The sequence below is a fragment of the Arvicola amphibius genome, chromosome 9 (genome assembly GCF_903992535.2).
Source record: "Arvicola amphibius chromosome 9, mArvAmp1.2, whole genome shotgun sequence".
Lineage (NCBI taxonomy): Eukaryota > Metazoa > Chordata > Mammalia > Rodentia > Cricetidae > Arvicola > Arvicola amphibius.
In genome coordinates, this window is record NC_052055.2 from 74,388,237 (window position 1) to 74,400,799 (window position 12,563).

At 47.4% G+C, this 12,563-nt stretch overlaps 1 protein-coding gene across 2 annotated transcripts in view; it reads right to left on the bottom strand.

The window, feature by feature from the left end:
• The window catches only part of Adgrf5 (adhesion G protein-coupled receptor F5), a 95,604-nt gene that overhangs the window by 38,583 nt on the left and 44,458 nt on the right, over window positions 1-12,563 (bottom strand). For both annotated transcript variants that reach the window (XM_038342290.1, XM_038342289.1), the window contains exon 3: window positions 9,130-9,184. In XM_038342290.1, coding sequence (XP_038198218.1) covers window positions 9,130-9,184 — 55 coding nt within the window. The remainder of the gene's footprint in view (window positions 1-9,129; window positions 9,185-12,563) is intronic.

Genomic DNA, 12,563 nt, shown 5'->3' on the forward strand with positions numbered 1-12,563 from the left:
AGACTAGTCGTCGCAGCCTGAAAGGAAGGTTCTCACACCTGTGCAACACACCTGTGCAGTGAGTCAGAGTCGTGATCTCCACCCGCAGGAACGAGTTGCGGACTTTATAACATCGTGTAGTTAGTTTGCACACACTCTAGGAGCTGAACAGGCATGCACACGTGCTTTAAAAACTTCTAGCATTACCCCTCCCTTTTAAGTTTCTTTGGCCTTAGCTTGTACACAGGCACACAGTGGGTTCTTTATTGTTGCTACACATCCTCAGGATCCTGCACTTGAATGGCAGTCGGCAAAGGTTTGGTGACTTGAAAAGAGACATGCAAAAGATTCCCAGGCCTTTGTTGCTTTTTCAGATTGTCTCCAGGTGATCGAATGCCAGCTCTCCAAATAAATATACTCCAAACACACACACTCACACATGCGCGCGCACACCAGCAGGCTATAGCTATGTTACCTAACCTTTCAACGGTTCTTCTCCAGTTTCCAATGCCACATCATATCCTGACCACCAATTGTAAGCTTCTGGGACAGAAACTGATTCCTTCCCTTCTGGTGACCTCACTAATCTGTCCTGGAGCTTACCATATTGGCAAACATGTGCCCAGTCCTTCTTACTAAACCTGGCCCCAGCACCAAGTTGTATGTTCGCTCCACTGGGCTAACTACTGCTCTAGTCTATTGGAATACACTCCTGGGGCTGAAGGTATAGGCTCAGTTACTACCTCATGAAAAAGTTTGAAGGATATTTTTTTTTGTCACACAGAGGTATGAAGAATATTTTAGGGGCTGGAGAGATGGCTCAGCGGTTAAGAGCATTGCCTGCTCTTCCAAAGGTCCTGAATTCAATTCCCAGCAACCACATGGTGGCTCACAACCATCTGTAATGAGGTCTGGTGCCCTCTTCTGGCCTTCAGGAATACATGCAGAGAGAATATTGTATACATAATAAATAAATATTTTTTAAAAAAGAATATTTTAAATAGGTAAAGAAATGAATGAATACTTTTAAAACCATTCTTTAAAATGTAAGTGAAACCACATAACATGATCTGTATTTTAACATGAAGTCAGAAGTCTGTGTCTTCTTCCTAAAGACAATTGCTTTCCTGTGAAATCAGAACATTTATTTCAACCACCCTGAGGACCATTTCTGGGAAACACTGAGACAGCTCAGAATAGAAAACTCCAGTCATTAAGTATCTGCTGCTGGAAGCTAGAGTGGATGTTTCTTTGGAGGAATGAAGTCCATTGGTCTTAGGATATAGCCTTGCTGGAAATTATTTCTTTTTGGCGCCACTCTGCCTGCTGCAATGAAACTGCTGTTCCTTTAAAGAACTGTGCTGCAGGTGTTTTAGGAACATACTTAATGGTGTATTTCCTCCTTATACAAGCAGAATCAGATGGGGTTTAAGTTGGCTGTGGTGACATGAGATTGTCATCCTGATGCCTGGGCAGTGGAGGCAGGAGGATCATGAGTTCAATACCACCTTCAAATACACAGTGAGTTTGAGGTTCGCCTGGAATTTGTGAGACCTTGCCTCAAAATCTAAACTAAACTAAAATTTTAAGAAGTAAAATTTAAAAGTTACTTGTAAAATCTTTTATTATCTAGTCTTGTATATCATGACATAGTAATACTGTCTCAAGTTTCCTGTGATTTTTGTTTGTTTGTTTCTTTTTTGATTCTCGAATGTTCTGTGATGAACTAAGCTTCCTGGAGGAGCAGCTAACCTTAACTCGTATGACTCTAACTCCAGACACCATCTTGCCCACTAGGAACATTTCCACTAGGGCAGCTGCACACTATTTACATCTGCCTTCCAGAACATTCTTTTTCCTGAAAAGTCATATGACCGTGTTTATTCCCTCTGGTAAATTCACTAGTTCAGGGTCCTCCCATGAATGCAAACAGGATTTCCTGGACGGCCGCTGCTCTGGATGGATGGGGTCAACAACGATCCTCTATCATCGACTTTGTTGCTTGTGTGACTCCATCCCACCCTGACACCGATACCTACCTGAGGGTCCTCCCTGTCCTGTGCCCCTTCCAGACACCATGACAGAACACGTGTGGACCCACAAAGCAATAGCTACCCATGAAGAGCAGCGCTCCTGGTTAAAGCTGAGGCAGTTCTGTTTAGATTTTCACAAGACTGAACCGAAAGCCCAAAGCCCTGGGAGTAAAGGACCCGCGGCTTAGCGAGAGTCAGCCTTCGGGATTCGCGCAGCTGTTAGCGCAAGCCGCTAAGGTCCTCTTCTCCTGCCGTGACTCCTGCATCATCCTTCCCTTGAGGCTGGTGAGGACCAGGAATCTACAGTTCCACCTCCTCCTTCCCCTCTTTTTCAAGTGGTCTTTGCTGTAAGCCCAGGCTGGCCTGGAGTTTACTGCGTAGCTTAGGCTAGCCTCTAATTCATGTTCCTTTTGCCTCTACCCCGGCCTCCTAAGTGTTAGGATTTCCAGCGTGTGCCACTATGCCTAGCCGGAAATGTTTCTTTTTGAGAAGTCAATTCCCTAAAGAAGCCTCAGACATGCCACTGCAATTGGGTAAGGTGCAGGTTTTCCTGTCACCTGACCTTGACTGAGAGCGACTCACGTCTAGGGGGTCATGTGCCCAGGTGAAGCAAACTGTGTTCTTTAGATAGAGAGGCAGGCCTGGATATTAAAACCTTCTTACGGGGATCTGATGTGCCGGTGGCTGGAGCTCTGACACTCTAAACCAAAGGATGAAATGAAGAAAGTGGCAGTGGAGACCTGACTTTCACAGACGCGCTTTTGGGTTGTTTTGTTTTTTGTATTCAGTCCTCCGCTGTTGCTCCTGATGGCAAACAGGCACCTCCTTGCTAACTTCGCTTAGTCTCTTGTGTTTTTACGACTTATTTCTACCTACTTAACCTGAGTATCCCAAGGACAGGCAGGGCCCTTGGAGACCGGAAGTGGGAGTCAGATCCTGCAGGGCAGGAGTTTCAGGCAGTTGTGAGCTGCCTAATGGGGGTGCTGGGAATGGAACTGAGGTCCTCCTGCAGAGGAACAAGCATTATTAACTTCTCCAACTTTCTGTCTACCCAATTTTACCTCAACAGAGCGAACACGGGCTTCCTTCTGCCATTCAGAGAAACCAGCTGAAGGAGGAGACCAGCATAGTACAGTAGCAAGGCGGTGGCCATTTGCTCTTGTCTGGCAGGGTAAAGGGCCGGGAGGGCACCATGCTTACCTCCACTGCTCTGTGTGGCAAACCTGAGGCACAGAGAGCTGAAATCCTGCCGTCATATCTGAGCTAAGATTAAAAAGGACAGTTTGCTGACTCCAAAGTCCATTTTCTCACATTTAATCACACCCTGCTATAACTCTAATAGAAGATAAGAAAAGCAATCATTTCACAAAGCCCTACAGCACTATAAAATATATTATTATTAAATGCAGACTTGCAATAAATCAATATTCTTAATTATTTTTTAAGTCAAGTTCAAAATCAAAATTATTAATAGTAAATGAGCCAGTCTTGAAAACTTTCTCCAAGTCTGTCAGCACCATCAATGTCTTAGAGATCCAAACTCAGACCACCAGCCTTGCAGGCGTTATATGTGTCTGTTCCTCCATTTACTGATTTTCCTGCAGCTTTGCCATTCACTGGGTACCCGTTTCCCAGCACTGTGATAGAAGCCCCAGCAAGATCTCCTGAGTAAATTGGGAGCATGGGGACCGCGGGAGAGGGTTGAAGGAGAGGGGAGAGGCAGGGAGGGGAGCAGAGAAAAATGTAGAGCTCAATAAAAATCAATAAAATTAAAAAAAAGAGAAGCAAAGTCCTGTCCTCCTTTCCCTCCTCAGCTGATCAGTTTGTATCTTAATATCAGACTGTTCTGCATGAGGTAGAAGAAGGAAGCAGAGGTAAATAGGGATGATGATGATGATGATGATGGTGGTGGTGGTGGTGGTGGTGATGGTGATGATGATGATGGTGATGATGATGATGGTGATAACAGTGAGGATGGTGATCATGATGATAGTGATGGTGATGATGATGATGGTGGTGATGGTGATGAAGAAGAAGATGATGATGGACAGCTAGGAAAGACCTCTTTTAAAGCTTCATGCATGGAGTAGAGACTTGAATGAGGAGAAAGAGGCATGAGAAAGCCATCCGAAGAACATTGCTCTGGGAAGAACAAACGACCACGGCTGCTCTGAGTGAGCAGCAGCCCTGTTGGCTTCCTAGACGAACATAAGATGACCCCCACTCAGGCCATTCCTTTCTCCACAGATCTGAGGATGGCATGAAGGCTCCAGGAACCCGGGCAAATAAGACAACTCACCCAGCGGCCCATGCATCAGTATGATATCCTCTTGCTTCCCTCAGGCAGATGGAATGCCTTGGGTTAGAAATGTCAAACTCGAGGGTCTGGAGATGACTCAGGGGTTAGGAGCATTCGCTGCTCCTGCCAAGGACCTGGGTCTGGATCCCGGCACCCACATGATTGCTCACGACCATTTGTAACTACGGTTCCAGGCATCTCATGCTCTCTTCTGACCTCTGCAGGCTCCAGTACACGTGTGAAGTGTACATGCATAAAGGAAAAACACTTAAGCACATAAAAATAAAACAAATGAATCTAAAAACAATTTTAAACAGAAAAAAGAAAGGCCAAACTCTGCCTTTCTGTCCCCTCATGAACCCGAAGACCTAGGAGCCTGGGAAAGTGACATTCTTTGTCCTGCTCTTGGCTACAATGTACTCGGAAGGGTCAGACCACAGCCCCCTCCTTCTGTGTGTGTATCTTTGATGACCCTCACCCTTCTCTGCCATCTGAACCAGCTGCCTCCTGACAGCTCCCTATATTTTCTTTGTCTCCATATCCTTCACCCTTTGTGCTGTTTGTCTGCATTTTTCTGGTTCTCACTGTCCTGAGTGGAAGGTAACACATTCCAGGTGTCACTGGTGTCAGACGATGCCCATCCGCTGGCTCAGGAGACACTAACTAACCAGGATTTCCCCTCTCCTTTCCCACAAGTCACTGCCAGCCTCGAAGCACTTATCTTAAAGAGACATTTCTGGGAAGTTGGCCACCAACTGCCACAAGCACTGCTGGGTCTTAATCGCATCTGTTTAAGCAAACAATACTATTTTTGCCTAGCAACTGATGGGACCTAAAGCTTCTCAGCAACAGCACTTAAGTAGATGCATGAATGAATCTCTTGCCTGCCAAAGGACACCTGCCAACCTCATCCAGGAGAAGGGAGCTCGCATGGTGGGCAGTGATTCTTCACTGCTGATGATCTCTCTCTCTCTCTCTCTCTCTCTCTCTCTCTCTCTCTCTCTCTCTCTCTCTCACACACACACACACACACACACGCACACGCACACGCACACGCACACACATACACACACTCACACACATAATGATGTGTATCAGTAGTAAAAATAAAATTCACCTTTATTTGACCATATCTGACCCTTTAAATGGTCAAAAAAAACCCTCAGAATTTTCAAAAAGAAAACAAAAACAAGAAAACCAAAGTCAGAACACAAATGATAGTCAATGCTGAGTCAAAAACTGAACCATGCCCTACATCAACCCCCCACATCAGGCAGAGAGAACCCAGCCCTTCCTCTCACCCCATCACCAATCTACTCACAGAGCACACAGCACATTATCCCAGCGTGCAGCTCTGAGCCCCCAGGCCCTGTGCTACAGACTTAGAAGTGCTCACTATGTTCTGATCCCAGGTCACAAAGGGCCCATGCACCCAACCTGTCACGGCTATAAAATGTCAGGATTTCCTCACAGGCAGCCAGAGACCTGTCCACTCCAGTAAGGGCTTTACTCTGGATGCAAGGTGTGAGGATGCTGCCATGCCCAGCAGCTCCACGCCTGCAGGTTCTTCCCTCCCTGCCCTTCCAGTTCCCACCAGTCAGCTGATTGCTTTATCTAGTAATTCAGCAAACCACCTGGATCACTGACACTGTCGGGAGTTTTTCTCGTCATTTCTTGATGCCAGCCTCCAGCTGTCCTGGGCCCTACTTCCTGACGTGATAGCGACACAATCTTGTGTGTGTTCGCCCATCCGTGCCTCTCTTACACCCACACTTTGCTCTCTCAAGGAGCTCCACCCACATTCTTGCCTCTGTTCTTGAGTTCTGTGCAGACTTCTCACCAACTGCATGGAAAGCGCTTTCCTAAAATGCCAGCTAGTGTACCATGGCATCACACTCATGCCTTCGGGCCACCCTCTGGGACTGGTGCCAACTGAGAGCCCTTTCTGTGCTGGGGGTACATCAGGTCCCTTCAAACAGAGGATTTTGTGTGCGTGTGTTTGTGTATATATGTGTGTGTATGTGAGTATGTTCATACATACATGTATGTGTAAGTGTGTATATGTGAGCATGTTCACATATAGGTTCACGCATGTATGAGTATGTATATGCACATGCTCATGTATGTATGTGTGTACATATGGAAGCCAGAGGTCAGCTTTGGGTGTCATTCCTTGGGATTCTGTCCACTTTGTTTTCGGAGACAGTGTCTCTCACAGGGACCTGGGATTTACCCAGCTAGGCTGGCAGGCTGGTGAGTCTATGGATCCTCCTGTTCTGGGATTACAAATGGGCCCCAGTCAATCCGACTTTCTGTATGGATGCTGGGGCTCAAACTCAGGTCACATGATTGTGTGGTGATACCTTACCGACTGAGCTGTCTCGTTAGCTCCACGTCTTACAAGTTCTTCAATCATCTTAAAGCCCTTGATCCATGTATCCATGTATAAAATATATGATGGATACATGCATGTGATGTGTGATATGTAGGTATATGTGTACACACACACACACAAATACACATCTCAGGAGGACAATGAGCCTGGGCATCTGATTTGTCACATATGCAGACATCTGTAATATCCTTAGAATAAATATAAATATTGATTCAGCCATTAATGATGGACTGAGGAGTGAGGGTGTATGAAATTCTAAAAGAATACTTTTGAAAATATGATTTTTATCCAACGTTTTAAAACTGCGGTCCAGTGATGCAGATGGAAACTCCATTGCCAGGTTTATTTCTTCTAGAACCTTCTGCTCTCATGGCCTCAGCAAGGGAGGCATACATGTACCGGAACAGGTTTGCCGTCCTGACATTCTAACACCCACCCGAACTCCTCCCTCGAAGAGCACAGCACGCCAAGCTCAGGCAGCCTCTGGGTACGGCCGCCTGGAAAGCTCCCACCGCCTGCTTCTTTCACTCGGCTGGAGACTCCCATTCTCTTCACAACGAACAGTTCTACCATCGAGGCCCCAGCACCTGAACTTTCTATGATTATTTTTTACTTTGGTGGTTCTGTAAAAGTACCAAGGCAAATTCATCATCTGCGGAGGACAGGTTGATTCTTTAACACTCCCATTGACGCTAGGGGTCCGAGAACACAGGGCACCATGGATAATAAACGGAAAACATGTGTTCATGGTGACTTATCATTGTCACGATTGTTTTGAGTGAAAACATGCCTGGAAAAATTTTGGAATGTTCAAATCCCTAGATGTGCGAGTATTTCCTGCCCCGGAACTACCTCCTTGTGTGGCTCACAGGAGTGATAGACAGCCAGGCTCAGAAGAGCTGGGAGACCAGCTGCTTCTGGGGGAGCTGGGGGCTGGAGCCCTGGCAGACCTTGGTAGAAAGCCAGAGCTGGGACTCCTCCACGCCTGGCTCCATTTCAAACCATGAAAGCCTTCCACAGTACAAATGGACACATCTCTGACTCAGTGCCTGTCCCAGGGGAGTCCACAGGGTTGAGGGCATGAGGGAGGCATTGTGCTTGTTTACAAACACAGAAGCTACAAACTGGCTTCAGAGGAGGAAGTAGAGGGGACATCAGAGTCCATTGGGAGAGAGCGAGAGGGAGATGGGAGAGAAGAAAGGGAAAGACAGGTAAGGGGAGGAACAGGGAGGGCAGGTGGGTTTAAAACCAGGTGAGATGGAGCTGTGGAAAGAGGTGGAACTGGAGGGCAGCTGCGGAGAGTGACAGGAGGCTGAGACGGTGGTGGAAGAAAGGGGTGGCAAGGTGTCTCTGTGGCCACCTAACATCATTTGATTAAGTTGAAAATGGGGTTCCTTACAGTTCCTTTTAGCAAACGAAAAGGCCTGTTCCCATGAGATCCTGGGAGACTGAATCATGAAGAACACAGTGTTTAACAAAAGCTGCTCCATAGTCTAATCTGGAGGCCTGGAATCCCAGCCACTTAGAAGGTTGAGGCAGGAGGATCCCAAGTTCAAGACCAACATGGCAATTTAGCAAGAATCTCTCTATAAATTACAAACACACACACACAAACGTTGGTGTGGAGGTTTGAGTGCAAACGGCCCCCATAGGCCTATAGAGAATAACACTATTAAGAGGTGTGGCTTTGTGGCAGGAAGTTTGTCACTGGGGTGGCTTTGAGTTGTCAGAGGCTTAAGCCAGGCCCAGTGTCTCTTTCTGCATGCTGCCTGCGGATCTGGCCATAGAATGCACAGATATTCTCTAGCATCTGGTCTGCCTGTGTGATACTATGTTTCTTGCCATGATAACAATGGAGTAAACGTCTAAAATGTAAGTCAGCCCCAGTTAAACCTTTTCCTTTATAAGAGTTGCCATGGTCATGGTGTCTCTTCACAGTGATAGAACTTTGACTAAAATAGTTGGAGAAATTACTCCGTTGGTAAAGTACTTCCCTTAGTGTAAGCATTAGGATCTGAGTTCCATCCCTGGGACCCACGTTTACAAATCTGGACATGGTGCTATCACACATTTGTAGTGCCAGTGCTCTAGAGGGAAAATCAGGTAGATCTCTGGGGCTCTGGCTGGCCAGCCAGCCTAGCCTGCTGGGGGCTGGGGGTGAAGTGCTTCCTGACCAGTAAGAAACGCTGCCTCAACAAACAAGGGGGATGGCTCCTGATGGCCGGCACCTCTAACCTACACATACACACGCATGCATACATGTATTAAACAAACAAACACATAACAAAAGGGATGGAGATAGTGTGTTTGCCTGGTGACATCAGGCCCATACCCTGTATGAGAGACAGGGAGGATCAATTGTAGAGCTACAGCAAATGCCATTTGGTTGGTTTATAAGGACTCTACGCAAGAAGCACACAAACCTGCTCGTTTCTGCCTTACTGGCTCTTCCCCCGCTAGGTCATGTTCGTGGAGAATCTGGAAGAACAATTGGAAACGCGTTAGTGGATATTGGGGAACTCTCTCCCCCTGGCTTCCCACTCACAGGCCACTCACCATCACACCTGAGCACAGGCACAGATCTGGGGAAAACACACAGGAGGGTGTTTGTATACACCAGACCCTAGATCCAGCAGCAGAAGAACTCACCGCTTCTGAGCCTTTTGGCACCTCTGGTCTGTGTGTGCTGTCTGGAAACAGACATGAGTTTCCTCTGATCTGTGCTCTTGGCCTGAGACATGAGCCCTGAGTTGGGCCAGTGGTCTGTAACCTGAGTCCATCTCCCTACCTTTTCCCAGCATTCCGCTTGGATGGCTGCAGTATTTCTACTGCTGTTCAGGCTGCTTAACCACTGCCTACTTAGACATGACAGTCCCCTCCGAGGCCTCATCCTCCTCGACTCCAGATGGCTTATGTGGTCAGACCGTGTGAAAATATGCCTAGGCCTCTTTCTAGCTTTGCTGCTATAAGGAAGCTGCTGATACTCAGTGGACCTTGCTTTCCTTTTCTGTGAAATGGGAATAAGGACAGTGTCAATATCATAGGACCGTTACAAGGCTTAAGTGTACTCCAAAATGGTATGGGGTGAGTTCTAAGCAAATCTGAGTTATTATGATGTACAGTGGTTAAAAGCAAAGACTTGGACAGGGAAGACAGCTCAATAGGTGTGATGGCCACTCAGTTGAAGCCTATGGGCATGATGATTGCTGGTTGATGTAGGACGTCTGAGCCCACTATGGACGGGACCATCCCTAGGCAGTCAGTCTGTGCTATATAAGAAAGGCAGCTGAGCAAGCAAGCAGAGGGAGCAAGGCAGGAAGTAGTGTTCCTCCTGGCTTCGGTTTCTACTTGAAGTTCCTGCCTTGGCTTCTCTGTATGGTGGACTGTAAGCTGTAAGGTGAAATAAACCCGCTCCTCTATAAGTGGCTTTTGGAAACAAACCAGAACAGTGGATAGAAGAACTTGCTGTGCAAGCGTGCAAACATGCAAGTGTGCAAGCATGAGGACCTGAGTTCAAATACCAGAACCCCAGTAAAAAGCTGGGCATGACCTCATACATTTACAACCACAGTAGAGAGGGGAGCAGAGAGAGGAGGAGAGCTGGGATTTGCTGGCTCCCAGCCTAGCTTTTCATCAAGAAGTTCAACGAGAGCTTCTCTCTCAAGGGAATAAGGCAGAGAGTGACTGAGCAGGGCACCAAACATCCTCCTCTGACCTCCACACACACAGTCCCATGCACACACTCGTGCACATGGCCCTCCCCCCAAAACAAAGACTCCACTGATGCTAAGCTCCTGTCTGAGTTCCACCATCAGATGGTGTGGCCTCAAACAAGTTATTGAACCTCTATGGCTCTCTCATATCAGGAACATGGGGATAAATGTAGGCCATTGCAAAGGTCAAACAGTTACTATGCATATAGAAGAGAAATCTTTGGTAGCACGTAAGCACTGTCTAGAATCAGATGCCACACTGTTTTGGGATACTTCTCTCCTGTCTGTACAGTGCTACCTGGTTCTTCTCAGTCTTTCTACCACCCATCTGTGGATGGGATCAGTTTCCACTCAGTAGCTAGTAACCAAGCTTTCCCCTTGCCTTGACCTAACATGGTTTTTCTCCTTCCCATTGCTTCCTGTCTGCTGGGAGGCTCCTGGGATATCACACAAAGCAAGCTCCTCACAAGGCTCAGCGAACAAGCTTCATTTCTTTGATGTTTTCCCAGATGGACCCTGCATACAGGGAGTGTCCTTTCCTATGATTGCCAGACATCTCTGAACACCATACAATGTTAAGCATGTCTGCATCAACTGGGTGGCCTGCTGTAACTGTCTAGTTCGCTTGCTGTCACTCAACTCTAACAAAATTCCTAAGATGCATCACACACTCTACAGCAGGACAATCCAGGGAGCTATGACTATCCACATCTCACCGATAAGGAAACATCGGTACAGGAGATGAAATATGTTGCCTAAGATCACTGTGTTTCCGGACCTAGAATCCGAACTTAGCTAGCCTGACTCTCCGGTGGGCTTAGGAGACATACTGGGACACACAAAGGGCTCCTCTCAGTCTCCCCTTGTCATCTCTCCCGGCCCTAATGTCTCTTCCTCCTCTTTCTCCCCTTCTCCTTTTCTTTCTTCTTCTTTTTTTATTTTTAGTTTTCTCCGGACAGTGTTTCTCTGTGTACCCCTAGCTGTGCTGGAACTCAGTCTGTAGACCACGATGGCCTCTAACGTAGAGAGATCCGCCTGCCTCTGCCTCTGCCTCTGAGCACTGGGCTTAAAGGTGTGTGCGTCCCCTCGCCCTTCTCCCTCTCTCCTTCTCGAGAAACAGTTTCCATGGCCGGTCTCTCTCCCCTTTCTATGCTACAATTCTGGGAAATTACCAACTGCTTTGTGTGTTCCCCACCTTGAAGACCTTGAAGTCCGCAAGAAACACTGACTGGGAACATTACAATGTGTAGGACCTGGGGCTGCGGAGGGAACGCGCACCTGAGAGTTCACAAACGTTCTTGAAGAAACAGACATGATGGATAGTGACTGGAATTTCAAAAGCCCGACTGCTGCTTCCTCTGCAGTGAGGTTGTTGCAGAGGAATGTAAGCGCGCAGGAACTGAAGTCACGGGGGCGATGTATGGGGTGGTTCCCAACAGTTTCCCCTGCTGCCGGCTTGGCCCTGTGCCCAGGCAAAAGAAGGAGTCTACCATGCAGTCCCGTTTCCATCCTCCGTGAAGGCTGGGGAGAGGCTAGACACCTATCTCAATCCTGAGACATGTTTGCAAGACTCAGACAAACAAGAGGAGGCAGTCTCAAAGGGTCACCTTTGGGTAGCTCCCCTGGGTCAAGCCTTCATGCCTCCTGCTTCCTGATGGGGCTCCCAAATCATTGCTGCCTGAGGTGCATTTTACTTCTAATGCAGAGGATCTCAAGCCTTTGTAGTCTGACTGGGCACAACTCTAGGTCCAGGGCCTTGGTGACCAGCATCTCCCATGTGTGATGGTGCCTTTAAGGAATCACAACTTTCTTAACTCTTCACAGTAACCATCTGGAACTTTCTGTTCCCACATCTTGTCCCCACCCACTCTGCTGTATAGCACTGCATAGAACTGGGCTGTTAGGTGCTAGGACCTTGATTTGAACAAGCAAAGGCTAGGATCACATCACGAGCTGACACCCACTGCTCCCTCATACTATTAGCTGGAAAAGCCATCTGCTCCTTCTAAGTCCCCATTCCTACATTAGAAACAATAACCTGTGAAGAGGTCTATGAAGTGTTTGATATGGCCTATGGCCATGGTATGCGCTCATATGTCCTGCCGCCCTGGGCTCCCTGGGACCATCCTTGCCAACCTGAGTCC